The sequence below is a fragment of the Moschus berezovskii genome, chromosome 25, assembly GCF_049115385.1.
Source record: "Moschus berezovskii isolate FMDL1 chromosome 25, NW_MosBer_1.0, whole genome shotgun sequence".
NCBI classification, from domain to species: Eukaryota; Metazoa; Chordata; class Mammalia; order Artiodactyla; family Moschidae; genus Moschus; species Moschus berezovskii.
The window spans coordinates 52,205,796-52,232,508 of record NC_142484.1 but is presented as its reverse complement, the minus strand read 5'-3'; the positions used below and the strand labels follow the sequence as shown (position 1 = coordinate 52,232,508).

Below are 26,713 nucleotides of genomic sequence, written 5' to 3'. Positions count from 1 at the left end.
ACTTGCCAGCCCTGTGAGCTTGAGCAGCTTTTTCAACTTTCTGAACCTTACTGTTCTCCTCTCTCAAGTACAGAGAATGATGCTCACCTCACAGGGCTTTGGGAAGGGATAGATGGGCTTCCTTGGTGGCTCAGACAGTAAAGAATCTGCCTGCCATGCAGGAGACCTGGGTTCAATCCCAGGATCAGGAAAATCCCCTGGGGAAGAGAATGGCTATCCATTCCAGTATTCTTTCGTGGAGAATTCCATAGATAGAGGAGCCTGGGGGGCGCTACATACAGTCCATGGGGCCGCAAAGAGTCGGACACAACTGAGCGACTATCACTTCAGACAGAATTCAGGACAGGGTCTGGCGCACAGTAGATACTTAGGAAATGTTAATGCCATTCCTTTACTCTCAGTCACATAATAAATCTCAAAGTGGGTTACTTTCACTGTCTCACTCCTCTAAGATGGAGAGTTTTCTGCTGCAGTTGCATGGGATTCTCTGGGTAAGGCTAAGGGGAAAATCTGATTTCCGACATTTTGTTGAAATGAAACTCTTACACATGGGCTTTGCTTGTCTCTATGGGCAGATATTTATTTAAAACTTTTGTGGGCTTAACATCACGTATGTATCCCCCAGTCACAGAGTATGTAGCACAGGCTGTCTACATGTAAGAAGAGCAGCTTCTACCCAGTGGCTGCAGGAACTGTACTTCCATTCATAATAATGTTCTTGGGAAATCCTGGCTGTGTGGGAAGCCTTTCTCATCGCTATAGCAGACACCATGACTCCTGAGATACTTCTTTATTCCCAAGTATGAGGCTGGTCCCAGTCCAGAGCAGGCTTTGCGGTGCTGGGGAGGGAACAGAGAAGGAAAGGATAGAGGCAGTATTCCCCAATTCCCTAGTCTTCCCCACCCTGTACCCCCTGCCTGCTGCAGCAACGTCTCCTGTGCCCGCATTCTCTTCCTTGGTCAAAATGCTCACGATCACTTTTGCAGAAAGAACCGTAATGACAGCTGAAACCTGTTGTACATCTCAGAAAACTTACTGCGTACCTGTTTGCAAGCCCTGGACAAAATGCAGGAAGTCTCTGACCTCAGTCTAGTTGAAGAGATTCAATGTGTTCATTTGACAATACAATGTGAAGGTCAAGTACAAAGCCTTTGGAATCAGCCCTGGGTTTAATCCCAGATCTGCCATTTACCAGCTTTGTTACCTTGTGCCTTTGCTTACCTCCTCTAACTTGGAGTTATTTGGGTTATTTCCTAGTTCAACCTTCTAGATTTAAAACTCTGTAAAGGTAGGTCTCTTGTTCAACTTCTTGGGGTATCCTCTAAAGGGCCAAATATAGTAAATTCCACATCATAGAAGGTATTAAATGATATTTTATGGATTTACATTGATATATAAATGGGTAATTATCAGTCTTTAAGATAATTTAAAGACAATTATCACTCTTTTAATATTTGCTAAACTTGAGATTTCAGTAAGAAGTAGTATCTATGAAGATATTAAGTATAAACTGTGAAGAAGATAGTCCTTTTATATAAGCATCTATCTCGTAAAACAGCAGATGGTGGCACTGACCTCTCTGATAGCATACAGTGGAAACAACTGTCCTTCCACAAAGCACATCATCAGACAGAGACGCACCCTGAGCTGGAAGACCCAGTCTGACAAGTTTCTCATTCCTGGCTGTTGTTTTGAATAGCTGTTTTACTTGTCTCCGCAGGATTTCTGAAGCCAGGGGCACATGTTAAGCCAGGTGAGATCTTCACATACAGGTGGACGGTGCCTGAAAGTGTCGGCCCAACAGCTGATGACCCACCCTGTCTGACTTATCTTTACTTCTCAGCGGTTGAACCAATCAAGGACACGAGCTCTGGCCTTGTAGGGCCTTTGCCAGTCTGTAAAAGGGGCGTTCTCAATGCTGATGCGACACAGGTAGGCCTCAAAGGTCGCCGGGTCACAGGGTTGTCTGTGAGGGAGGTCAGGACTGTGGCTAGAGAGTGAATAGTAATCGTCCATTACAAAAAGGTGAATTTTTTCCTCAGTGCTCTGGAAATCGACTTCTACATAATGAGGATTTTATTTTATTTTTCATAAATTTAAGATGCAAATTTTTATTTAAGTTAATTTTACTGTAAATTGAAGACCTGAAAGTTACTGATGCCTATGCAGAAAGCCAGGATCTCTGCTTGTTTGGCTGGAATTTGGTGACTCTTTCGCTGGGCATTGCTTTGATTCTAGAATCTCCGGAGACCTATATAGAATGTAAATTGGGATATTTTGGGGGTCAGGGGGCAGATTTTCTCAAGGGCTTCCCAGGTGGTGCTAGTGATAAAGAATCTGCCTGCTAATGCAGGTAGACATAAGAGTTGCAGGTTAGATCCCCGAGTCAGGAAGATCCCCCGGAGGAGGGCATGGTAACCCACACCACTATTCTTGCCTGCAAAATCCCATAGACAGAGAAGCCTGGCAGGCTGCAGTCCATATGGTTGCACAGAGTTGGACAAGACTGACGCAACTTAGCGCGCATGCAATTTTCTCAAATTTGTCTACACATTAGACTTACCTGCCGCCCCACCTTTTAAAAAAAAAACCTGGAGCCCTTTTAGACATCCTTTATTCAGGTGTTTCAGACCAATTAAGTCAGAATCTCCAGGTGATTCCAATGTGCAACCAAGTTTGAGAATCACTGTAGCTCACCACTATAATGTAGGAGTTAATCACTATGACCAAAGAAACAAGAAAACAAGTAGATATTTTCTTGCAAGTCCCAATTTAGAGGCTTTAGATTAAGCCACACTGATTGCGGTGGCAAAGCATAGCATTTCAAGCTATATCTGCTGCTGCTGCTGCTAAGTCACTTCAGTCGTTTCCGACTCTGTGTGACCCCATAGACGGAAGCCCACCAGGCTCCTCCGTCCCTGGAATTCTCCAGGCAAGAACACTGGAGTGGGTTGCCATTTCCTTCTCCAGTGTGTGAAAGTGAAAAGTGAAAGTGAAGTCGCTCAGTCGTGTCCGACTCTGCGACCCCACGGACTGCAGCCTACCAGGCTCCTCCATCCATGGGATTTTCTAGGCAATAGTACTGGAGTGGCTTGCCATTGCCTCTCCGTCAAGCTATATCTACATGATATTAAACACACTGATAGAAAGAGGGAAAGTCAGCAACTTAATCATTTTGAATTACTTTACCAATCAGAAATAGCAGGCTATTTGTTTAAATGGTATATTTTATATTTGGCATTAATCCTAGTTCTGTAGAAAAGAAGAACCATTAGGATGTATATATAGATAGAAAGAAAACTATGATAAGGAGCAGGCCCACATGACTATGGAGGATGACAAGTTTCAAGATATGCAGGGCGAGTCACAGAAAGAGACTCAGGAGACCCAAAAGGGCAGCAGGGTCTTGAAAGGAAGAGGCTGTGTTTGAGTTTGAATTCAAAGGCAAGCAAAAGATGATGTTCCAGTTCAAAGGCAAGAAGAATCCCCTTTTACTTGTGAGAGGGTCAGATTTTTTGTTGTTCTCTTAAGGCCTTCAAATGACTGGATGAGGCTCCCCCACACTAGGGAGGGCTATCTTCTTCACTTAGTTGCTGAATCAAATGTTAATCTCATCCAAGCACACCCTCATGGAAATATCTAGAAATATGTTTGACCAAATATCTGGGCACCCGAACTAGTTGACACAAAGTTAATGACTACACAGGGTCCTATACCTACCTTCTAGCCTCCTCCTGGGCTAATTTCCCCTTTCACAGACCCAGTTGCCGTACAGATGACTCGGATGATGAGGCTCTCCGACCGAGTCCCTCTCAGTGGTTCCTTCTCATCCTGTGGACAAACACGGCCACGGTTAATAACAGTTAACACCAGGCACTTAGTATTTGCTAGAGGATGCGTCAAATATAGTATCAAATTTAGCCCTCCAGAAAATATGAAGTAGGGACAACTCATATCCTCATTTTGCAAATGAGGGAATTAGGACTTGGAGAAGACAAGTCATTTCTCTCGGTTGTCATAACATGTAAGCAGAATGGCACTAGAACCCAATATCTTTCCAAATATATTTGATCCCTTATTCCCCCTCCAGTTTTAATATTTTATCTTGAAAAATCTTAAGCCTACATTGTTTCTTTCCATAGCCCATGATCTAAAACTATTGCCTTCTAAAACGCCATGTGATAAAAGCAGTAAGTGTCCATAAGGTATAGGAAGAACGTAAAGCAAAGAATACCTTACCTTCAATGAGGAGTTAAGAAAGCATCACAGAGCTGGGACAGCTAAGCTGCCCCTTGAAGTTGGATTCGGGTGGCAGACCATCAGTGTTAAGGGAGAACACGCATCAAGGTCAGAGGCCTGCTGAACACAGCAAGTTCAGATTGCTGCAAGGATCTTGGGCTTGCTTTGGTTCAGGTGTCAGGAGGGAACGGCCAAGAGATGAGGCTGAAAAGGTAGGCAGGGACCAATCACTGTGAATTACATTGTATTGTCCATATTGAGAAGGAGAGAGATGTGATCCGATGGCACTGGTGAGGGTCCCTCTGGAGTAGACGACAGGATGAAGCGTAGATTGAGAGGGAGTCTGTTAGAGGTGGGAAGATGGTTGAGAGACAGAAAACACAGTACTTCTCTGGTTCAGCTTTAAAGAAGAGTAGATTTTGACAATTCTGTATGCTTTGTGGTCAGTGATATTCAAATAGATGGTTTAGGAATATCCACAATGGGAATTAGTCCTTCATTATCAACTCAATATCATTTAGCAAAGCCATGAATTACTTGAATTCATTATCTCACTCAAAAACATGTATTAAGTGTCTAGTTTTCCAGGCATTTTTGTTGGAACTGGGAATACAGAGAGATACCCAAAACTTCCCTACCCTATCAAAGCCTACATTACAGTGGGACAGCAGTCACACATTTAAGTGCATACATAAACTATTTTAGGTGGAGATTAGTGCTATGAAGAAGAGTGGAGTGTGGAAAGGTGAGTGAGTTTGCAGGCAGGAGGGAAGATGAGGGACTTTTAGCTCGGTTGGGGCAAGGGCACTCCGGGGAGGTGATATTGGTGCAGGGAATGGAAGGGAATAAGGGAGGGAGCCAGGCAAGACCTAGGAGAACCTTCTAGACAATGGGAACAGCATGTGAAAAGGTCTTGAGGCAGGAATGAAGTAGGTGTGTTCACAGAAGAGCAAAAGACCAGGGTGGCTGGAGTGAGCTAGGGTGTGAATACAAGGAGATGAGGTCAGAGAGGCCGAGGGCAGGACACGGAGTTGAAAGTGACAAAAATAGCATGGTGCCTGAGAACAGGAGAACCGCAGATTAGGAAAACTTCTGAACAGGGACTTACTTCCTCTGAGGAGGTCACATGGGGAGGGAAAAGGATATAATGAGGAAGATGAATTTATTGGGTGTAGAATGAATTGATCAGAATCTTGATTTCCAAAATGATCCAGCAAATCTGTGGCTGATGTTGATCCTCATTTACTTTGTGTTACTTCGTGTTAACTTTGAAAGCAAAGTAGAGCTAAGAAGTCCTCCAAGCATTCATTCATTTCTTTCTTCTCTGTAGAAAGGAATAGACAAGGAGTTTTACCTACTAATCACAGTCTTTGATGAGAATCTGAGCAGGTATCTTGATGAAAATATTCAGAAGTTTACCTGGCATCCCTCCAGCTTTGACAAGGAGGACAAAGAATTTGTGAAGTCCAACCGAATGCACGGTATGAAAAATTGTTTCCTCTTGTAAAGTCAAATCATAATCACATTTGAAGTGAAAATGTGTGGAATGCTTTAATTATCTTAAGCTTGGTTTCTTGGGTATTGTCCTTGGTCATGACTGAAATATGTTGTGGCTTCAGCCTCACAAGGCATGGTGAAACTTCTCCATCTCAAGAGATGTGAAACTTAATTAATACTTCTAAATCACTTCATCAGCTTTAGATAAAATAATACAAAATCTGAACTAGCAAAGGTCACAGTACATAATAAACATAGAAAATTACTGTTATATATCTGTGGGTGTATATACAGATATATATATATATATATAATTTCATCCCAGAGCAACAGAATACACATTCTTTTCAAGTGCAAACAGAACATTCTCCAGGATAGATTATACGCTAAGTCACTAAACAAGCCTCTGTAAATTTAAGAAAACTGAAAACACATCAAGCACCTTTTTTGAAAACAATACTATATAAGACTGGAAATTAACTTTGAGAAAAAAACTACGAAAAAAAACACAACAGGTGAAGGCTGAACAATATACTACTAAACAACCAATGCATCACTGAAGAAATCAAACAGGAAATGAAAAAATACCTAGAGATAAATGCAAATGAAAACATGACAATCCAAAACTTATGAGATAGCAAAAACAGTTCTAAAACAGAATTTAAAAGCTTACTTCAGGAAAAAAGAAAAATTTCAAATAAAACCAGAAATAAGTGAATAGAGACAAAAATAGAAAGGATCAATGAAATTAAAAGCTGGTTCTTTGAAAAGTTAAATAAAACTGATAAATCTTTACCCAGATTCATCAAGAAAATACAATGGAGAGGACCCAGATCAATAAAATCAGAAATGAAAAAGGAGAGGTTACAAAAGACACCACAGAAATATAAAGGATCACAAAAGACTACTACAAGCATCTATTTGCCAATAAATTGGACAACCTGGAAGACATGGACAAGTCTTTAGAAGTGTACAATCTACTAAGACTGAATCAGGAAGAAATAGAAAATATGAATAGACCACTTATCAGTAAAGAAATTGAGTCAGTAATTTAAAAACTCCCAGCAAACAAAAATCCAGGATCAGATGACTTCACCGTATGGTAGAATTGGAATTCTACCGAATATTTAGAGAAGAGTTAACACCTACATTTTAAAACTATTCCAAATAATTGCAGAGGAAAAAATGCTTCCAAACTCATTCTATGAGTCCACCATCACCCTGATACCAAAACCAGACAAAAGTATCACACAGAAAAAGGAAAATTACCGGCCAAAATCACTGGTGAACATAGATGCAAAAATCCCCAACAAAATATTAACCAACTGAATCTAATAATGCATTAAAAGGATAATGTACGATGATCAAGTAGAATTTATCTCAGGGATGCAAGGATTTTTTAATACCCACAAAACAATCAATGTGGTCTACCACATTAACACGCTGAAGAGTAAAAACAGTATGGTCCTCTCAGTAGATCCAGAAAAAGCTTTTGACAAAGTTCACCACCCATTTTTGATAAAAAATTCTCCAGAAAGTGGGCATAGAGGGAACATACCTTAATATAATAAAAGCCAACTGTGACAAATCCACAGCCAACATTATACTCAATGGTGAAAAGCGGAAAGCAGGTCCTCTAAGATTAGGAACAAGACAAGGATACCCACTCTTGCCAGTTTTATTCAACGTAATGATGGAAGTCTAAGTCACAGTAATCCAAAGAAAAGGACATAAGTCATCCAAATTGGAAAGGGAGAAGTAAAACTATTACTGTTTTCAGGTGGCATACAATACACAGAAAATCCTAATGAAGTCACCAGAAAACTACTAGAGCTCATCAATGAATTTAGGAAGGCTGCAAAATACAAAATTAATATACAGAAATCTCTTGCATTTATACACACTAACAGTGCATTATAAGAAAGAGAAATTAAGAAGACAATCTCACTTACCATCTCATCAAAAAGAATAAAAGACCTGGGAATAAACCTATCTTGAGAGGCAAAGGACTTGTACTCAGAAAACTATATGACATTGATGAAGGAGACTGAAGATGGAAAAGACGAAAACAGATGACAAAGATATACTGTGATCTTGGATAGGAAGAATCAATGTTTTTGTTTGTTTGTTTTTGGTTTTTTGTTTTCAGTTTTATTTATTTTTTCACTTTATAATATTGTATTGGTTTTGCCATGCATTGACATGAATCTGCCCCGGGTATACATGTGTTCCCCATCTTGAACCCCACTCCTGTCTCCCTCCGCATCCCATCCCTCTGGGTCATCCCAGTGCACCAGTCCCGAGCATCCTGTATCATGCATCAAACCTGGACTGGCGATTCGTTTCACATATGATAATATACATGTTTCAATGCCATTCTCCCATATCATCCCACCCTCGCCTTCTCCCACAGAGTCCAAAAGACTGTTCTATACATCTGTGTCTCTTTTGCTGTCTTGCATACAGGGTTATCATTACCATCTTTCTAAATTCCATATATATACTTTAGTATCCTGTATTGGTGTTTTCTTTCTGGCTTACTTCATTCTGTATAATAGGCTCCAGTTTCATCCCTCATTAGAACTGATTCAAATGTATTCTTTTTAATTGCTGAGTAATATTCCGTTGTGTATATGTACCAAAGATTTCTTATCCATTCTTCTGCCGATGGACATCTCGGTTGCTTCCATGTCCTGGCTATTATAAACAGTGCTGTGATGAACATTGGAGTACACGTGGCTCTTTCAGTTCTGGTTTCCTCAGAGTGTATGCCCAGAAGTGGGATTGCTGGGTCATATGGCAGTTCTATTTCCAGTTTTTTAAGGAATCTCCACACTGTTCTCCATAGTGGCTGTACTAGTTTGGATTCCCACCAACAGCGTAAGAGGGTTCCCCTTTCTCCACACCCTCTCCAGCATTTATTGCTTGTAGACTTTTGGATAGCAGCCATTCTGACTGGCGTGAAATGGTACCTCATTGTGGTTTTGATTTGCATTTCTCTGATAATGAGTGATATTGAACATCTTTTCATGTGTTTGTTAGCCATCTTTATGTCTTCTTTGGAGAAATGTCTGTTTAGTTCTTTGGCCCACTTTTTGATTGGGTCGTTTATTTTTCTGGATTGAGCTGCAGGAGTTGCTTGTATATTTTTGAGATTAATTCTTTGTCAGTTGCTTCGTTTGCTATTATTTTCTCCCATTCTGAAGGCTGTCTTTTCACCTTGCTTATAGTTTCCTTTGTTGTGCAGAAGCTTTTAATTTTAATTAGATCCCATTTGCTTATTTTTGCTTTTACTTCCAATATTCTGGGAGGTGGGTCATGGAGGATCCTGCTGTGATTTATGTCCGAGAGTGTTTTGCCTATGTTCTCCTCTAGGAGTTTCTGGTCTTACATTTAGATCTTTAATCCATTTTGAGTTTATTTTTGTGTATGGTGTTAGAAAATGATCTAGTTTCATTCTCTTACAAGTGGTTGACCAGTTTTCCCAGCACCACTTGTTAAAGAGATTGTCTTTTCTCCATTGTATATTCTTGCCTCCTTTGTCAAACGTAAGGTGTCCATAGGTGCGTGGATTTATCTCTGGGCTTTCTATTCTGTTCCATTGATCTATATTTCTGTCTTTGTGCCAGTTTCATACTGTCTTGATGACTGTGGCTTTGTAGTAGAGACTGAAGTCCGGCAGGTTGATTCCCCCAGTTCCATTCTTCTTTCTCAAGATTGCTTTGGCTATTTGACGGGTTTTTTTGTATTTCCATACAAATTGTGAAATTATTTGTTCTAGTTCTGTGAAAAATACCGTTGGTAGCTTGATAGGGATTGCATTGAATCTATAGATTGCTTTGGGTAGTATATTCATTTTTACTATATTGAAGGAATCAATATTTTTAAATGACCATTCTGCTCAAGGCAATCTACCGATTCAATGCAATCCCTATCAAAATATCAAGGGCATTTTTCACAGAACTAAAACAATTACTTTTAAAATTTGTATAGAAATACAGAAGACCCCAAAAAGCCAAACGAATCTTGAGAAAGAGCAAAGCTGAAGGACTCAATGCTGACTGACTGCAGATAATCAAGGGGCTTCCTGGGTGCTAGTGGTAAAGAATCTGCCTGCCAATGCAGGAGACATAAGGGACACAGCATTCGATCCCTGGGTTGGGAAGATTCCCAGAGGAGGGTAAAGCAATTTACTCCAGTATTCTTGCCTGGAGAATCCCATGGATAGAGGAGCCTGGAGGGCTACAGTCCATAGGGTCGCAAAGAGTTGGACATGACTGAAGTGGCTTAGCATAGTAATCAAAATAGTTTGGCACTGGCACAAACCCAGACACAGATCAATGGAACAGAATAGGCTAAAAATAAACCCATGTGCTTCTGTAAATTACTCTATGACAAAGGAGGCAAGAATATAGAAAGGAGAAAAGACAGTCTCTACAATAAATGTTTCAGGGAAAACTGGACAACTACACGTAAAAGAATGAAATTAGAAGATTCTCTAACACCAGTATACAAAAATAAAATGAATTAAAGATCTAAATGTAAGACTGGATACTGTGAAACTCCCAGAGCAAAACAGAGGCAGAACACTCTTTGACATAAATCCCAGCAATAGTTTTTTGGATCTGTCTCCTAAAGAAAAAAAAGTAAAAATAAGCAAATGAGATCTAATTAAATTGAAAAGCTTGTGCACAGCAAAGAAAACCATCAACAAAATGAAAAAACAACCTACTGAATGGGAGAAAATGTTTGCAAATGATATGCCTGACAAGAGATTAATAGTCAACAAATATAAACAACTTGTACAACTCAAGATCAAAGAAACAAACAATATGATTAAAACCAATAAAATATTGTAAAGTAATTAGCCTCCAATTAAAATTTTTAAAAAATGGGGCAGAAGAACTGAAGAGACATTTTTTCCAAAGAGGAAATGCAGATAGCCAACCAACAGGCACCTGAAAAGATGCTCAACAACATTGCTCCATCAGAGAAATGCAAATCGAAACCACAATGAGATATCAGCTCACGTCAGGATAGCTATCATCAAAAAGAACACAAATAGCAAATGTTAGAGAGGTTGTGGAGAAAAGGGGGCCCTTATACACAATTGGTGGAAATGTAAGTTGGTGCAGCCATTGTGAGAAACAAATGGAAGTATCTCAGAAAAATAAAACTAGAACTACCATATGACCCAACAATTTCAGTTCTGGAAACAAAAACCCCAAAACCACTAATTCAAAATGATGCATGCAGCCCAATGTTCATGTATGTATACATACATACATACATATACATATATATATATAAGGAATAAAACTCAGACACAAAAAAGGAATGAAATTCTGCCATCTGCAACAACATGGATGGAACTAGAGAATATTATGCTTAGTGAAATTAGTCAGACAGAGAAAGACAAATATTGTATGCTTTCACTTTATATGTGGAATCTAAAAAATAGAACAAATGAATATACACAACAACAATGAAAAAACAGATTCACAGATACAGAGAACAAACTAATGGTTATCGGTGGGGAGAGGAAAGGGTGAAGGGGTAAGATAAGGCTATGGGATTAAGAAAAAAAACTGCTATGAATAAAATAAATAAGCTACAAGGGTATACTATACAACATATGGAAATATTGCCATTATTTTATATTAACTTTAAATGGAGTATAATCTATAAACATATTGAGTCACCATGTTATACACTTAAAACTAATATAATATTATAAATCAAATATGTTTCAATAAAAATTTATTTCAATGCCTAAAGCAAACATGGCAAGATAACAGACCTTGTTTTAAGACCAAGCATAGCATCTATTTATTGCTTTTAAAACATTATGAGAAAATAGTGAAATAGCCTTCCCCTTCTCTCCTAAAGAAGTGCAAAAGAATGTCTCTCTTTCTCCCATGGAAGCCTAAAAATGTTCAAGGCTCCAAGTGACCCACAGCACCAGCTCAGAATTCTGTGGTCTCGTATGCTCTGTTGCAACTGAACCCCTTCTTGGACCAATGGAAAACAAGGATTAATGCACTTCCAACATCATCTTCTACAACAATAATTTGTTATAACTAAAGACAAAATTGGTTCCCAACCTTTCTAATAGCCCATATAAAGGTAAACTAAGCTATAAATTAGGAAACGTAGCAATTCCTTAATGGAAAAGCTGCAAAAGGGATCTATATACAGAGAAGCCTATATATAGAAAACAGAAAGCAACCTAATGGATCATGTCAAATCCAGTCCCTTGCTGGTTTGGCAATTTGAAATACATCTGTATATTTTAAACCTGCAGAATATGTCATGTTTAAGGCAAAATTCAAGGAAATTATGTATTTAGTTTAAGCTTCACGTTAATCATAAATTAAATTTTGTCTCCAGTCTTGCTTGCATGAGTAGGAGAAAGTTGGCCACAATACCAAAGAGAAAATGCCTTACATGGCATACAGTGTTTGCATTGCTCGTGTTATACAGTCTATGTTCCAATCTGCTTGTTGACTGTATAAATGAATGAATGAATGTTCCAGAAAAAGAGGCTTTTCTGGAGGGAGTGAGGGCATGCCACACAGCTTTGTGGTATCTTAATTCCCTGACCTGGGCCTCCAGCAGTGAGAATGTGGAATCCTAACTGCTGGATCACCAGGGAGTTCCCAGGAAAGAGAAGTGTTAAACTGGAGTTCCTAGGCAACAGAGAATTCTCTACCAGCCAGCCAAGGACTAAATTGTTAGCACGACAATTTACAATGAGATGGAGAGGAGGTCAGAGGGGGGTTCAGGATGGGGAACACATGTACACCCATGGCTGATTCATGTCAATGTATGGCAAAACCACCAACATGTTGTGAATAAATAATTTTGCCTTATGAAATTTTGATTTTCCACTCACCTCCAGAAGTGCTCTTTTCTCTTTGACATCAACCTCAATTCACTACAGCGGCTACATGCCCGCCCTCTGGGGATGACTGCTGACTGAGTACACTGAGGGGCGACTGCACCTAGAACTTCTGCTAATAATTCCAGATATTTGAGTAAAATTACCAAACACCACTCATTCAACAGATAAAGAAACAAAAGGTAATTTTACTTGACAATGAGATTCTAACAGGAGACCATTTACGTGTGTGGTGGACGGGCCGTAGGAGGAGTGGAGTGGGGGTGTCTCTCTCTGGGACATCAAGCCTGAGACGCAGTTAGGTGCAGTCGCCCCTCAGTGTACTCAGTCATAGCAGTCATCCCCCAGAGGGGGCGCATGTAGCCGCTGTAGTGAATTGAGGTTGATGTCAAAGAGAAAAGCAGTTTGCACTTCTGGAGGTACAAAGACTTTTCATATCTAAGTGATCATTATTCAAAGTCTTGTCAGTTATTTTACTGAGGTTGGAAAATCAAAATTATCATAAGGCAAAATTATTTATTCAAGGACTAATCTCTTAAATAATCATGATGGTGTGATCACTCACCTACAGCCAGACATCCTGGAATGTGAAGTCAAGTGAGACTTAGAAAGCATCACTGTGAACAAAGCTAGTGGAGGTGATGCAATTCCAGTTGAGCTATTTCAAATCCTGAAAGAAGATGCAGTGAAAGTGTTGCACTCAATATGCCACCAAATTTGGAAAACACAACAGTGGCCACAGGACTGGAAAAGGTCAGTTTTCATTCCAATCCCAAAGGCAATGCCAAAGAATGCTCAAACTACCGTACAATTGCACTCATCTCACACTCTAGTAAAGTCAGGCTTAAAATTCTCCAAGCCAGGCTTCAGCAATATGTGAACTGTGAACTTCCAGATGTTCAAGCTGGTTTTAGAAAAGGCAGAGGAACCAGAGATCAAATTGCCAACATCCGCTGGATCATGGCAAAAGCAAGAGAGTTCCAGAAAAACATCTATTTCTGCTTTATTGACTGTGCCAAAGCCTTTGACTGTGTGGATCACAATAAACTGTGGAACATTCTGAAAGAGATGGGAATCCCAGACCACCTAACCTGCCTCTTGAGAAACCTATATGCAGGTTCGGAAGCAACAGTTAGAACTGGGCATGGAACAACAGACTGGTTCCAAATAGGAAAAGGAGTACGTCAAGGTTATATATTGTCACCCTGCTTATTTAACTTCTATGCAGAGTACATCATGAGGAACGCTGGGCTGGAAGAACCACAAGCTGGAATCAGGGTTGCCGTGAGAAATATCAATAACCTCAGATATGCAGATGACACCACCCTTATGGCAGAAACTGAAAAGGAACTAAAAGCCTCTTGATGAAAGGAAAGAAAAGAGTGAAAAAGTTGGCTTAAAGCTCAACATTCAGAAAACTAAGATCATGGCATCTGGTCCCATCACTTCATGGAAAATAGATGGGGAAACAGTGGAAATAGTGTCAAACTTTATTTTTGGGGGCCTCCAAAATCACCGCAGATGGTGATTGCAGCATGAAATTAAAAGACACTTACTCCTTGGAAGCAAAGTTATGACCTACCTAGATAGCATATTAAAAAGCAGAGACATTACTTTGCCAACAAAGGTCCATCTAGTCAAGGCTATGGTTTTTCTACTGGTCATGTATGGATGTGAGAGTTGGACTGTGAAGAAAGTTGAGCACCGAAGAATTGATGCCTTTGAACTGTGGTGCTGGAGAAGATTCTTGAGAGTCCATTGGACTGCAAGGAGATCCAACCAGTCCATCCTAAAGGAGATCAGTCCTGGGTGTTCATTGGAGTTCAGTTCAGTTCAGTTGCTCAGTCGTGTCCGACTCTCCGCGACCCCATTCATTGGAGGGACTGATGCTAAACCTGAAACCCCAATACTTTGGCCACCTCATGCGAAGAGTTGACTCACTGGAAAAGACTCTGATGCTGGGAGAGATTGAGGGCAGGAGAAGGGGATGACAGAGGATGAGATGGCTGGATGGCATCACCGACTCGACGCACATGAGTTTGGGTGAACTCTGGGAGTTGGTGATAGACAGGGAGGCCTGGCGTGCTGTGATTCATGGGGTCGCAAAGAGTCGGCCACGACTGAGCGACTGAACTGACTGACTGACCCTCTTAAAACTTAGTGTCCCTTCCCCACTCCTCAAATCCCTCTTCACTGATTTGACATGCAAATATAATGTCAACCAATTGCAAGTCTTTCAAGTGATGGAATATCTATAAAATTAGTGAAGGGATGTCTGATAACTTCTAGAATGAAATGCAAAGCCATTGGCAAATGAGGATGTGACAGAATTAAATGAATAACTGAGGAAAAGACACTTAACAAGGGAGATGACAGGATAAGAGCCGGAAAAGAAAATGACTTCCATATCAAGAGTTTAAAAAAAAGACTTTGGGGAAATTCATGAAATCTGTAAATATTTTTTCAAGGATGATGCTCTTTATAATCTCCAAACCAAAATATGAAGTGAAGGATATGATATAATGCTATCAAATAATTTTGTCAGAAAAAAATTGCTTCAGAAAACAACCTGTTTATTTCTTATTAATTCTTAGAATTCATGTCCTGTGTATACATTGTTAAATAGAACAGTTTCACAGTTTTAGTGTATTTTCATTATTTATTATTAATTTCAGTCTCCATTTCAATTTGATATACCACCTGACTTTTTCCTAGTACTCTTTTATTCTCTGATAATAGGATCTTCTGTAAATTTTTAACTTGAACACCACTGCCTCCATATGCACTGATAATCCTCCACTAAGGTGATGTGTTTTCAGCACATCTACATAATAATAGTGGGCTCTGCTCTCCTTTTCCTTCCATTTAGCTATTAATGGCTATATGTATGGCAACCAGCCAGGCCTAACCATGTGCAAAAAGGATAGAGTCTCCTGGCATCTGATTGGAATGGGCACCAACACGGACATGCATGGAGTTTATTTTCAAGGGAACACCATCCACCTACGAGGGAGTTACCGGGACTCTCTGGCGCTGTTTCCGCATGTCTCCACAACGGCATTCATGCAGCCAGACCGTGCAGGTAAACTTGGCAGGGCCAGCTCAGGTGACCAGATTCCTATCTTCAGCCAGGTATTCTTAGGGTCTTCCCCCAGAAGAAACTGGTTGAATCTGGGCATTTCTGGGGGTGCAGAAGGAAACAGAGCCTTGAGTAGAATCAGAGAATCCTATCTGTTGTATTTCAAACACATGATGTGAAGGACAGAGGAAAAGCATCTAATAACATCCAGAAAGCAGAAGCAGGAGTCCTCTAAATGACCTGGCCTCACAAATTCTAGGAGAATGCTCTTGATTTCTATCCATGAACAATTCAGCTCCAAGAAAGAGTTTTTTTTGTTTGTTTTGTTTGCTTGTTTATTCTCTTTAAACACAAACTTCATTTTAGTTGCTGCTCGGAAGCATCAACCAGACATGAGCAGCCTGGTGGTTGCTTCCAGGTTGTAGATGTGAACTTGTCTCCCCTCACGAGAGATTGATAGTGGTCTCTTGATGAGTCCAAACAGGGACTTGCCTATTGTCACTCTCTTGGGTGCCCAGAAAGCAAGCTGTATTGGATCCGGAGTCCATGGAGAGCCCATCGAAGTGCCAGTACCCATCCCTTCTCTTAGAGATTAACAAGTTAATTAGGTCACTGGGGCATTTTAATAAAAGATAAAGAGTAATATTTGGCAACATATGCTCTCTGATGAAAAAGAAGACTAGTAAATGCTGTGGATATTCAACATGTTTCTCCAAACCAACTTTTTCATTGGTCTTAAAATGAAACCAATATGCTACTCAAGAGAAGTACTTGCCTGCTCTGTCTCCTTTATGAATCGGTATTTACTTCTTTCTGTCACACTGGAACTGCATTTTAGATGCCACTCTCTGTCACTGGTTAAGAATTTGAGACTTGAGGGAAAAGAATTCAAAGAGAAAAGCAGATAGAGCTCTTCAAAGCTACTCTTTTCTATTAACAAGTAGTAAATATGACTTACGTCACCTGTTTACACATTAAACATTTCTACCTGAGACAAATCTAAAATTTTAAGTCATCAAAGAAATATATAGAAAACATATGGACCCTGGGAGCCACCTAACCCCGCCTCAACATTCACTTCTGGCTGCTGTGAGTGTAAATGCATATTTTCTCCATGATTTAGTTATCTGTTTGAGAGAGGAAAAGTCTCCATGACTTACCTACCAAATAAAATACATTGCTTAAAAATAAATAAATAAAAGCAAAAAAAAAAAAAAAAAAGAGGCTTGAGCTTCAAAACATTTGCCAGAGAACTGCCTCAGACTAGGAGCTCCATCCTTGCCTTGTAAGCTTCTAGTATTCAACCTTTCTATGTTAATTGATTGATCAATTATGAATCACCCCAAGGGATGCCTTTGGAACAATTACTTTTAAACAGCCAAATAGTTTTAATCCATAGAAACAGCATTCAAAGCTAGAGATGGCTGGAATAATTTTAGGGACATGGTTACTTACTCATGGGCCCTCCAGGCTTCTAAAGAGCTACATGACAATGCTTTCCCGTTTATGTTTGGCAGTGAGTATAAATCAGTGACTGCTGAAAAGCTGAGTCATTTCACCTATTGCCGTCCCACCCTCTAAGCTGAAAGGAGTGCCCAAACATGGGTAGAGTAGCCTGTCAGCTGGAAGTGAAACATTTCCTCTTTGATCTTTCCTTTTTAAAACCACTTTGTTGATGTATGACTGAAACACAAAAAGCTGTATATTTAATACATGTAAATTGATGAGTGTGGAAATGGTATGCATCTGTGAACATATCACCATAATCAAGGCTTTAAGCTCCTCTTTGTTCTTAGAAAAGAAAATTCTTCCTCTGTTGAAGGGATGATGAGCATACAAATAGTGGGCTGCCTGGAGACCAGCACAGGCAGAGGAAGGTCTGGCCACCTCTGTTGTCAGAAGGGTCTTCTCTTTGTTTTTACAGAGGGTAACTGTTTCTGCCTGAGCGTGCTAGGGTACCCTATGAACCAATGGTTTGGGCTCATCCGGAAGGGATAATTTGGGAATATTTAGACATGATAGATGCTATCTCTGTGCACTGAAGATAGTTAATGAGACCCACACTCTCATTCACCTCTGAGAACAGAGTCAACTAGAGGAGATTTGTTGATCCAATAATTTCCCTGAGTTAACATCTTCCAATAATTTGATTTTGTATGATGATTTTATGGTGAATTTAATTAAAATATGCGTATCTGATGCCAAGGCATCTAGAAAATTCAGCTTAAAAAATCATATGGTTCTCAGTCAGATATGATGGTTGCTGTTTCTGTTTCCTTTTCATCTGGCATGATGTAGACCTACCACTGGAAATGAGACCCTCCTCTGCTCAAGGGCTTAATGAAAAAAATACATTTAGCTTTAAGAGTAATAGCTTATTTGTATATTGCACCTTATAGCTTATGAAAACCTTGAGGGCAAAAGCCATGACCTCAGAAGATTGACCTAATTTGAACTTTGTCTAGGCAAGTAATTAGTTCCTTTTAAACTGGGCTGGGAGAAGATATATATCAATGATTTTTCCAGGAGTAACTATCCTCTAATCAGTTCAGGTCAGTCGCTCAGTTGTGTCCAACGGTGTGTACAATAGGGGAGACCCAGAGAAATCATTTCTTGGCAGCAACTTTACAAGTTTCTTTTTAATTTGTTTTTGGACATGACAGATGAGTTTCAGATGGTATTTTTCCCCCATACGTAAATATATTTACAAGTAATTTATTCCTCTTAGGGTCTTATTTTTAAATGCTATAGAAGGTTGATATCTTAAAAATCCACCTGACCGGTTATTTTGTAATAATTACGGAGGTTTGCTAGCAAACCAAAAGCAAACGCTCAAGCATCGCTCTGAACGCCAAGCCATTTCTCTTCCAGGCGTCTTCAGGGTCTTTGGCTCCACCCTGCACCACTTGGCGAGAGGCATGCATCAGATATATGAGGTCAGGAGCTGCGGCAATAAGGACCCTCCTGAGCAGCCCTATGGGACGATAAGAACCTTTTACATCGCCGCTGAAGAGGTAGAATGGGATTATGCCCCTAACAAAAACTGGGAGTTCGAAAAGCAGCAGTTGGACGCAGGAGGGGAAAGGTACCACAGGCCGAGCCAACGCCGTCTCCGGGGTGGGTTCGCACACGGGCGTGGATATTCGGCAAACGCGGAACCTAAAAGGGCCCGGGTGCTGTCTGCCCTGTCCTGGCGGACAGACATGTCACCCAGGAACACGAAAGCTTAGGGAAGTCGCCGGCCCCCTCCGAGGGAGCGGTCTGAAGCCAGTGTGGTCTCCGAGAGGCTGGCGGGCCCCGCGCGTGGGTCTGAGCGAGCGCGGGGCAGGTCAGCGCAGGGGCTCGCCTCCCGGGGACCCGGGGGATGCGGTGCGGATACGCAGGGCCGCTGTGCAGAGCTGGGGGGGGCGCTGTAGATGGGCGGGGTGGGGGGCCGCAGGCAGTCACTGGCCACCGGGACACCGGATGGGCGGGAAAGCGGAGAGCCCTGGGCGGGGCAGGAAGGGCATGTCCCCTTGTTGGCCTGGTCCCCAGAGCGTCCGAGAGGCTGGCCCTCCTGTGGAGGCGCTGCCCGTGCAGAACACAGAGGAATCCGCGGGCTCGAGGACCTCGCGCGCTGCTGAGCACGGGTGCCCTCCGGCCAGGCCTTCAGGGCTGAACTATCTGGAGGGCAGGCCTGCAGGCTTCCTCCCTGGGGTTAGCACCTTCTGCCTGGGTGGCACCGCCCCATGTATGCAGGTGAGGGCTGGTTCACTCAGTCACTGGCAGAGATGGAGTTGAACACTGACCTTTTTAAAGGACAAATCCGTGGTCTCATCACCATGCCATGCTGACGTTCATGCCCTGTACCTCTTTGATATTTATTATCACACTTCCCTTGCCCTCTGTTCCCCAGCCCTCATGCACCTTCTGTGGTTATGACCCCCACCAACTCCTCTACACCAGCTATTAGGAATCATAGCCTGTTCTGTTTTTCTTACTCGGTCTGTTTTGAGGGTTCAGGCTCATGGAAAGAGTATAATGGTGCCACCTTGTGGGTAAATGAAGAAACAAAAATCACTCCTCAGTTTTAAAAGATTTGCCTCAAGGGTAGGATGATTTAAAATTCATTCAAAGATTCACCAGGTTTCCCTGGTAGCTCAGCTGGTAAAGAACCCACCTGCAATGCAGGACACCCTGGTTCAATCCCTGGGTTGGGAAGATCCGCTGGAGAAGGGGTAGGCTACCCACTCCAGTATTCTTGGGCTTCCCTGGTGGCTCAGACAGTAAAGAATACGCCTGCTATGTGGGAGACCTGGGTTTGATCCCTTGGTTGCGAACATCCCTTGGGAAGGGCTGCTGCTGCTAAGTTGCTTCAGTTGTGTCTGACTCTGTGCAACCCCATAGACGGCAGCCCACCAGGTTCCCCCGTCCCTGCGATTCTCCAAGCAAGAACACTGGAGTGGGTTGCCATTTCCTTCTCCTATGCAAGCATGCATGCATGCTAAGTCGCTTCAGTCGTGTTTGACTCTGTGCGACCCTATGGACAGCAGCCCTCCAGGCTCCTCTGTCCACAGGATTCTCCAGGCAAGAATACTGGAGTGGGTTGCCTGGATGGGTAGCCCTTCCCAGGGAGAAGGAAATGGCAGCCCACTCCAGTGTTCTTGCCTGGAGAATCCTGTGGACTGAGGAGCCTGGCAGGCTACAGTCTATGGGGTCACAAAGAGTCGGACATGACTGAGTGACTTTCACTTCACTTCACTTCAATTATTCACCAACACGTTTTGTTAAACCAGACACTCCCCCTGCCAAAGTAGTGCTGCTTATACAAGTTAAAAATGGATAATTCAGTATAAAGTGAAATGAATACTAATTTGCTCTTTTCTAAAATAATTATTTCATTAACAGGCTGCTATCTCTGAAGACATTATTGTATAATAATTGTCACATGTACAGTCCTAGCCCATGAATGTGTAAGAAATATATCCTTCATTATTTTCTTGAAACTCAGTGTAATTTCTGTTTTCAGCCTCATCCCTCCAGGCTGGCAGAAAGAGCTAGCTTTAATCTTCTGGGATTGTCTTTCAAGCTTCTTAGAGAGATAGAGGGCAGTGGGTGTGTCTGCACCCTGTTCCTGCCGTTCTGGTTTTGCCCATAAATAAATGACAGCAAAGTGAAATGAGAGCATCTTCACCTATTAAAAATACAACAGAAGAACCACAACCACAGTCTTCTAGATCAGCACTAATATAGTAGATTGTATCCATACTTGGCTATAGGACACTTGAAATGTGGTAGTCCAAATTGAGATGAGCCTTAAGTATAAAGCATACATTGGATTTTATAGAATTAGTATGAACAAAAACATAAACTATGTAACTAGTAAATATTTTACAGTTATCTCATGATGAAATGATAAAATTTTGGTCATGTTCGGTTAACTGAAACTGTTAAAATTGATTACTCCTGTTTAAAAAGCAACAGCTCTGTAGATAAAAATGCAGGACAAAGTTGAAGTGACAGGTTGTCCCAGTGGCAGCCTGTGGCACCCCCGTAGATCAGAGCCCAGGAGCAAATGCCCTCCCACCCCAGTTACTATGCATCTGCAGTTTGACCCGAGGCCATATCTAAGGACACCTCCAGGTTTCAAACCACCCCTCAGTATGGGTTTTCCCTGAAACATTTATTGTCCTGGTCAGCACAGACCCTCTGCCTCACCTTGGAACCTGGAAGTCTTTCCCTGTGGCTTCCTAAGAACATGGTGGGGAGAACTCAGGATCCCAGAAAGGCAACAAATGGAACTGTCAGCGCAGTGCCAGAGTCTGTGCAGTGGGAGGGAATTTGAAAACAGAGAGCAGGTTGCTATAGAGAATTCCCTCATGGCTCATCTGGTAAAGAATCTGCCTGCAATGCAGGAGACCCCGGTTCAATCTCTGGATGGGGAAGATCCCCTGGGGAAGGGAAAGGCTACCCACTCCAGTATTCTGGCCTGGAGAATTCTATGGACTGTATAGTCCACGGGGTCTCAAAGAGTCGGACACAACTGAGCGACTTTCGCTTCACTTGCTAGCACTCTTGAACTTGTGGACTGATGCGCATGTAATTTAACTAACCTGGGATTTGAGGTAAGAGTCAGCATCTATTGAGCACCACCCCTCATAAGCCAGGCCTTTCGCTGAGCATTTCCCATTCCATCACTGGCCCAGCACCGTCACGTGACCTCCCAGTGAGATGACGATAGAGTAAGCACTCCGGTGGTTCTTCACAGGTGTCTGAAGCTGACACAGCTTTACAGGTCTCGACTCCTATGATCCTCACATCACTCCTGGGAGTTGGGTGAATTATTATCACCGCATTTTGCAGAGGAGGGAAGCTAGAAAACAGCACAGGTAGCTCAAGAGCCTGGGCTTGTCACCACCGCACATGCTGCTAGGACTCCTGGAAAGTAAAAGTAGAAGAAAATTGTCTCCCTTGGAAAGCACACAGTGCGGGGTAGAAGGTATACGTGCATTTGCAAAATGCCTACTGTGTGCTCGGGATTGTGCAAAGTGCTGAGAAGGGCACACAAGCTCCTTTCCACACAGATTTCATGTTCCAGGGGGAAGATATTAGAGCAAACACGCTGAGTCATGCAGTCACTGTGGGAGGGGGAGAGGGTGGGTGGTCAGGGAAGCCCTGCAGGTGTGGAGGGCCTGTGGGGTTCAAGAGAGGGAGTGTGTAGAATGGCGTGAGCATAGAGCGTGTGGGTGGCGGTGATGGGAAACCAGGTTTGGGAGCTTGGCAGAGGCAAGTGGGGAAGTTTTGTTGTTGTTCAGCCACTACGCTAGGTCATGTCTGATTCATTTCGACCCCATGGACTGTAGCCCTCCAGGCTCCTCTGTCCTCCACTGTCTCCCCGAGTTCGCTCAGATTCTGGTCCATTGAGTCGGTGATGCTACCTAACCGCCTCATCCTCTGCCACCCCCTTCCCCTTTTGCTTTCAGTCTTTCCCAGCTTCGGGGTCTTTCCCAATGTGTCGGCTCTTCGCATCAGGGAAAGGGGTGTGAAAGCTAAATCAAGGCGTCTGCCAATGGGAAGCCATAAAAATCTTTTCGACAAGGACTGACTTATTCAAATGTGTAGTTTAGGATCTCTCTGCCTGTAGTGTAGAGAGGAGAGGGAAGGGAGGAGAATCAGGAGGAGAGAACATGGTTAGGAACAGTTTCAGGTAATACAGGTGAATCAACAGATGAAGTTGGTGACTTAGGTTATCGTGTGGGCAGTCTGACCGTGGGAAATGGAAGGATGTGAGCCAATATGTTTTGCAGATGAAGTTGATAGATTTGTTTCTGTCTTTTGTAGTGATCTAGGTTGGTACTAGATAAAATATAGAGTTGATCCTCATTATTTGCAGATTTCACATTTGCAAATTTGCCCGCTTGCTGAAATTTATCTGTAACCCTCAAATCAATCCTTGTGGTGCTTTCGTGGTCACTTGCAGATACGAATAGAACAGTGAAAAATTTGTGTCACCTGATGTTCACATTCCCAGCAGAGGTCAAACCAACAAGGCATCTGTTTCCTTGTTTTAGCTCTCCCAACTGTCCTTTTAGTCATCTATTTAGTGCCACTTTTTTCTTCTTTGTGCTTTTTGTTGGTGACTTAGCTGTTTAAAATGTCCTTCCCCACCCAGAGTAGGGCTGAAATGCTGTCTAGGATTCCTAAGCACTGGAAGGCTGTACTACACCTAACAGAAAAAACAGGTTTTAGATAAGCTTCATTCAAGCATGAGTCAATGTCATGAGTTCAGTGATTATGGATCAGCAAGATATATCACATGATATGTCTTTAAATAGAAACACACATCTATCGAATTTATATATTGATCTGTTCATAAATATATTAGAACCAGAGATTCGAAGGAACCTAACCCTGAATTTCCCTTAGGAACAATGGTTCAGTATTTGGGGTGACTCTCTAGAGCACACTATTGTGAATAACAAGAATCAATTGTATTTATATTTGTATATAAGTATATACAGAATACGGGGCTTCCCTGGTGGCCCAGTGGTAAAGAATCCACCTGCAATTCAGGAACCACAGGAAGCACGGGTTCGATCACTGGGTTGGAAGATCCCCTGGAGGAGGGCATGGCAACCCACTCCAGTGTTCTTGCCTGGAGAATCCCATGGACAGAGGAACCTGGTGAGTTACAGTCCATAGGGTCGAAAAGAGCAGAACCTACTGAAGAGACTTTGCACGCACGCATATGCGCAATACACAACCCACAGACTTTCTTGAGATCTTTACCGTGGAGAAACATAGCAGGGTACAGAACAACATATGGAATCTGAAGGAATGCACGGTGGTGGGGTGTGCGCATGTGCATGGGTGAACATGTTCCTGAGGTTGGTTGGTCCCAGGAGAATGTAATCTCAAAGTGCCTTTAGGAGTCTCTGACTAAGTCTGGCCCTATGCAGCACCCAGCAGGGTTTTGTTTTCTTTTAAATTGAGACTAATTGCTTTACAATGTTGTGTTGGTTTCTGCCGCACATGAATCAGCTGTAAGTATACATATATCGCCTCCCTCTCGAGTCTCCCTCACCGCTCTCTCCCCATCATTGGTGCCTCCAGGCCATCACAGAGCATCAAACTAACCCCCCGTGTTATAGAGCAGCCAGCTGGTTATCTATGCAGCATCAGCTCCCAATTTCACACACGGTGATGTGTATGTGTGTCAGTGACACTCGCTGAATTTGTCCTGCCTTCTCCGTCTCCCGTTCGGAGAAGGCAGTGGCACCCCACTCCAGCACTCTTGCCTGGAGAATCCCAGGGACGGGGGAGCCTGGTGGGCTTCCGTCTGTGGGGTCGCACAGAGTCGGACACGACTGAAGCGACTGAGCAGCAGCAGCAGCAGCTCCTTCCCCCATTGCATCCACAAGTCTGTTCTCTGTGTCCCAGCAGGGCTCTAGAGCAGTGGTGCCCAAGAGTGGAACGTAGGCCAATACTGGACTGCCACATCTAAAGCCCCAGAGATGGTTTCAAATGCAGATTCCTGGCCCCACTTCCACAAAGTCTGATGTAAAGGACCAGCTCCCCAGGGATGTCCTGATCAGAGTCAGGTTTCGGAAGCACTACTGCAGTGCCCACACCTCCAAATCATGCAGAAGCACTCGAGGTTTTTCTTCCCTCTAACAACTTTAATTCCTGTTGCTTCTGATTTGCAGACATGGAGATATATTCATGAACCACACTGAAAACTGGATCGGCTCTCAGTACAAGAAAGTGGTTTACAGGGAATACACCAATGGACAATTTGTGGAGATCAAAGCTCGACCGCCACAAGAGGAGCATTTGGCACTCCTGGGTATGGCACAGATCACAGCCGTGCACTGCCAGCACACACATACACGCACACACACATCCGGTTAGACATCTTCCCAAGAATGAATGGAAAACAGAGTAGCCTGACTGCATTCATACAAGGGAGACAGCCTGCTGCTTTCCCATCATCAGGGAGCATGCTGTGTGCTCAGCTCACACAAACAGTAGCATAAGAAGACCAGCAGATGACACACAAACAGGAATCCCTGTCATCCAGGCAGTCTAACCATCACCTGCTGCCATGAAGGTCCTTGGCCACCCATCTGCTGAGCCAGGAAACTTTCATCTGAAACACCGATGCCTCAGAACAGCAGCCGGAGTGTTTACATGGCTTCTCCAAGGTTCTCAGTCATCCATGGCCACTGCCTTCACAACACACCATGAAAATCATTCTGACAAAAGAGAAACCTTTTACTCGAGAAGCAGTGATTGGGTGAACAGCATGGATTCAGTTCCGGGGGCCCTGACTTCCTGGCCTTCTCAGAACTGACTTCATCTGTCTGATACCCTGAGCTGCCCAAAAGATCGGATAAACTCTTCCTGCTAACCTTCCCCACTTGTCCTCACCTGAATGTCACCCCATCGTGAAGATGAGATCTTAAAGCAGAGGGCTAATTTAGATGACTTTTCCGTTTTTAAATGTACAAGGCAACTTATATAAATACTAAGGCTTTAATATGTTTCTTATTATCAAAATAATGCATCACACGATTATTAGATTCATAAATTATTAACCGGCCCATCCATCTTCACCATCTGCTAACATCGGTTCCCAAGCTTGCTTTTCATACCAATGAGTCATCTCCCATGGGAACATTCCTTCTTTTGAATCTCTGAATCAGAGAACAGATCTCTGAAGAACGGGTGCTGATTCTGCAGAGGGGGCTGGGCTCAATTTGGTTTGCTCAGGAAAAGGAAACAGACCAGCAACTTCATCAGTCAAGCTCAGCACCACTTCAGTCAGGGGAGCAGAAGGCCCATCTGTCCGTTTGCTGCAGATCAGGGAGAGGCCTGAACCCCAGAAACTGCCAAAGCCCCCGGACAGGCACACTGGTCATCACTGCTCCCTGTGACCCACCAGGCAGTAAACCAGAAGGCATTCACCCCTTCTCAACAAAATAGCACAGCATGTGCAGTTTAAGCGGCAGTGAAAATACGTTGATTTTCTTACATGTATGCATATGCCCCATCTATAACTCTTCCCAAAACTACTTTAAAAACCATGCCTAAATTTTTCTTTTCTGGCTTTATCATTTTAAAAAAAAACAGTGTGCTTTTCAGACACTGTCTGATTCATACTAAATATTTGTTTTAAAGATAATAGTAGTCCAACAAATTTTAGATTATTTAGGCCTTTATCAGTACAGTCCAGGACTGGTTCCGGGAACTTCACGGGCATCAGAATGCTCAAGTCTCTTGCAGTAAATGGCTTAGTACTGTTGGCCCTCTATGTCTGCATCCATGAATACCGACAGCCAACTGCATTTCTCAGGAAAGCACTAAAACCACGGTTGAACCAGTGAACAATGGATGTGTGTGGTCAGACTCTCAACTGTGAGTGTATTTCCCTGTGAACACAGTGTGCAGATACATCCCTAGAACCTCAGGGACCAGATCTGTGGTGCTTCCACTGGAAGTCTGTTTCCACCTCTCTC

General features: G+C 42.5%; 1 protein-coding gene and 1 long non-coding RNA gene across 20 annotated transcripts in view; one reads left to right on the top strand and one right to left on the bottom strand.

Annotated features, from left to right (window-relative positions):
- LOC148773958 (ferroxidase HEPHL1-like) overlaps positions 1 to 26,713 on the top strand; it is a 153,346-nt gene that overhangs the window by 7,366 nt on the left and 119,267 nt on the right. For 13 of the 19 annotated variants that reach the window (XR_016036293.1, XR_016036296.1, XR_016036292.1 and 10 more), the window contains 5 exons: positions 1,721 to 1,932; positions 5,570 to 5,720; positions 15,507 to 15,719; positions 18,588 to 18,801; positions 24,902 to 25,041. Coding sequence is in view for 9 of the 19 variants with exons in the window: in XM_088832021.1 (XP_088688147.1) it covers positions 1,721 to 1,932; positions 5,570 to 5,720; positions 15,507 to 15,719; positions 18,588 to 18,801; positions 24,902 to 25,041 (930 nt within the window). In the remaining 10 variants the exon portion in view is untranslated. Of the gene's footprint in view, positions 1 to 1,720; positions 1,933 to 5,569; positions 5,721 to 15,506; positions 15,720 to 18,587; positions 18,834 to 24,901; positions 25,066 to 26,713 lie in introns of those variants that run through there. The other 6 variants (XR_016036300.1, XR_016036301.1, XR_016036299.1 and 3 more) reach the window with 3 other exon arrangements.
- LOC148773959 (uncharacterized) lies at positions 2 to 25,978 on the bottom strand. The gene is made up of 8 exons (XR_016036302.1): positions 25,292 to 25,978; positions 21,809 to 22,133; positions 15,656 to 15,818; positions 5,659 to 5,887; positions 5,348 to 5,563; positions 4,240 to 4,582; positions 3,721 to 3,831; positions 2 to 839 (listed from the first exon to the last, which is right to left on the bottom strand). It is a non-coding gene; the product is annotated as an uncharacterized LOC148773959 (long non-coding RNA).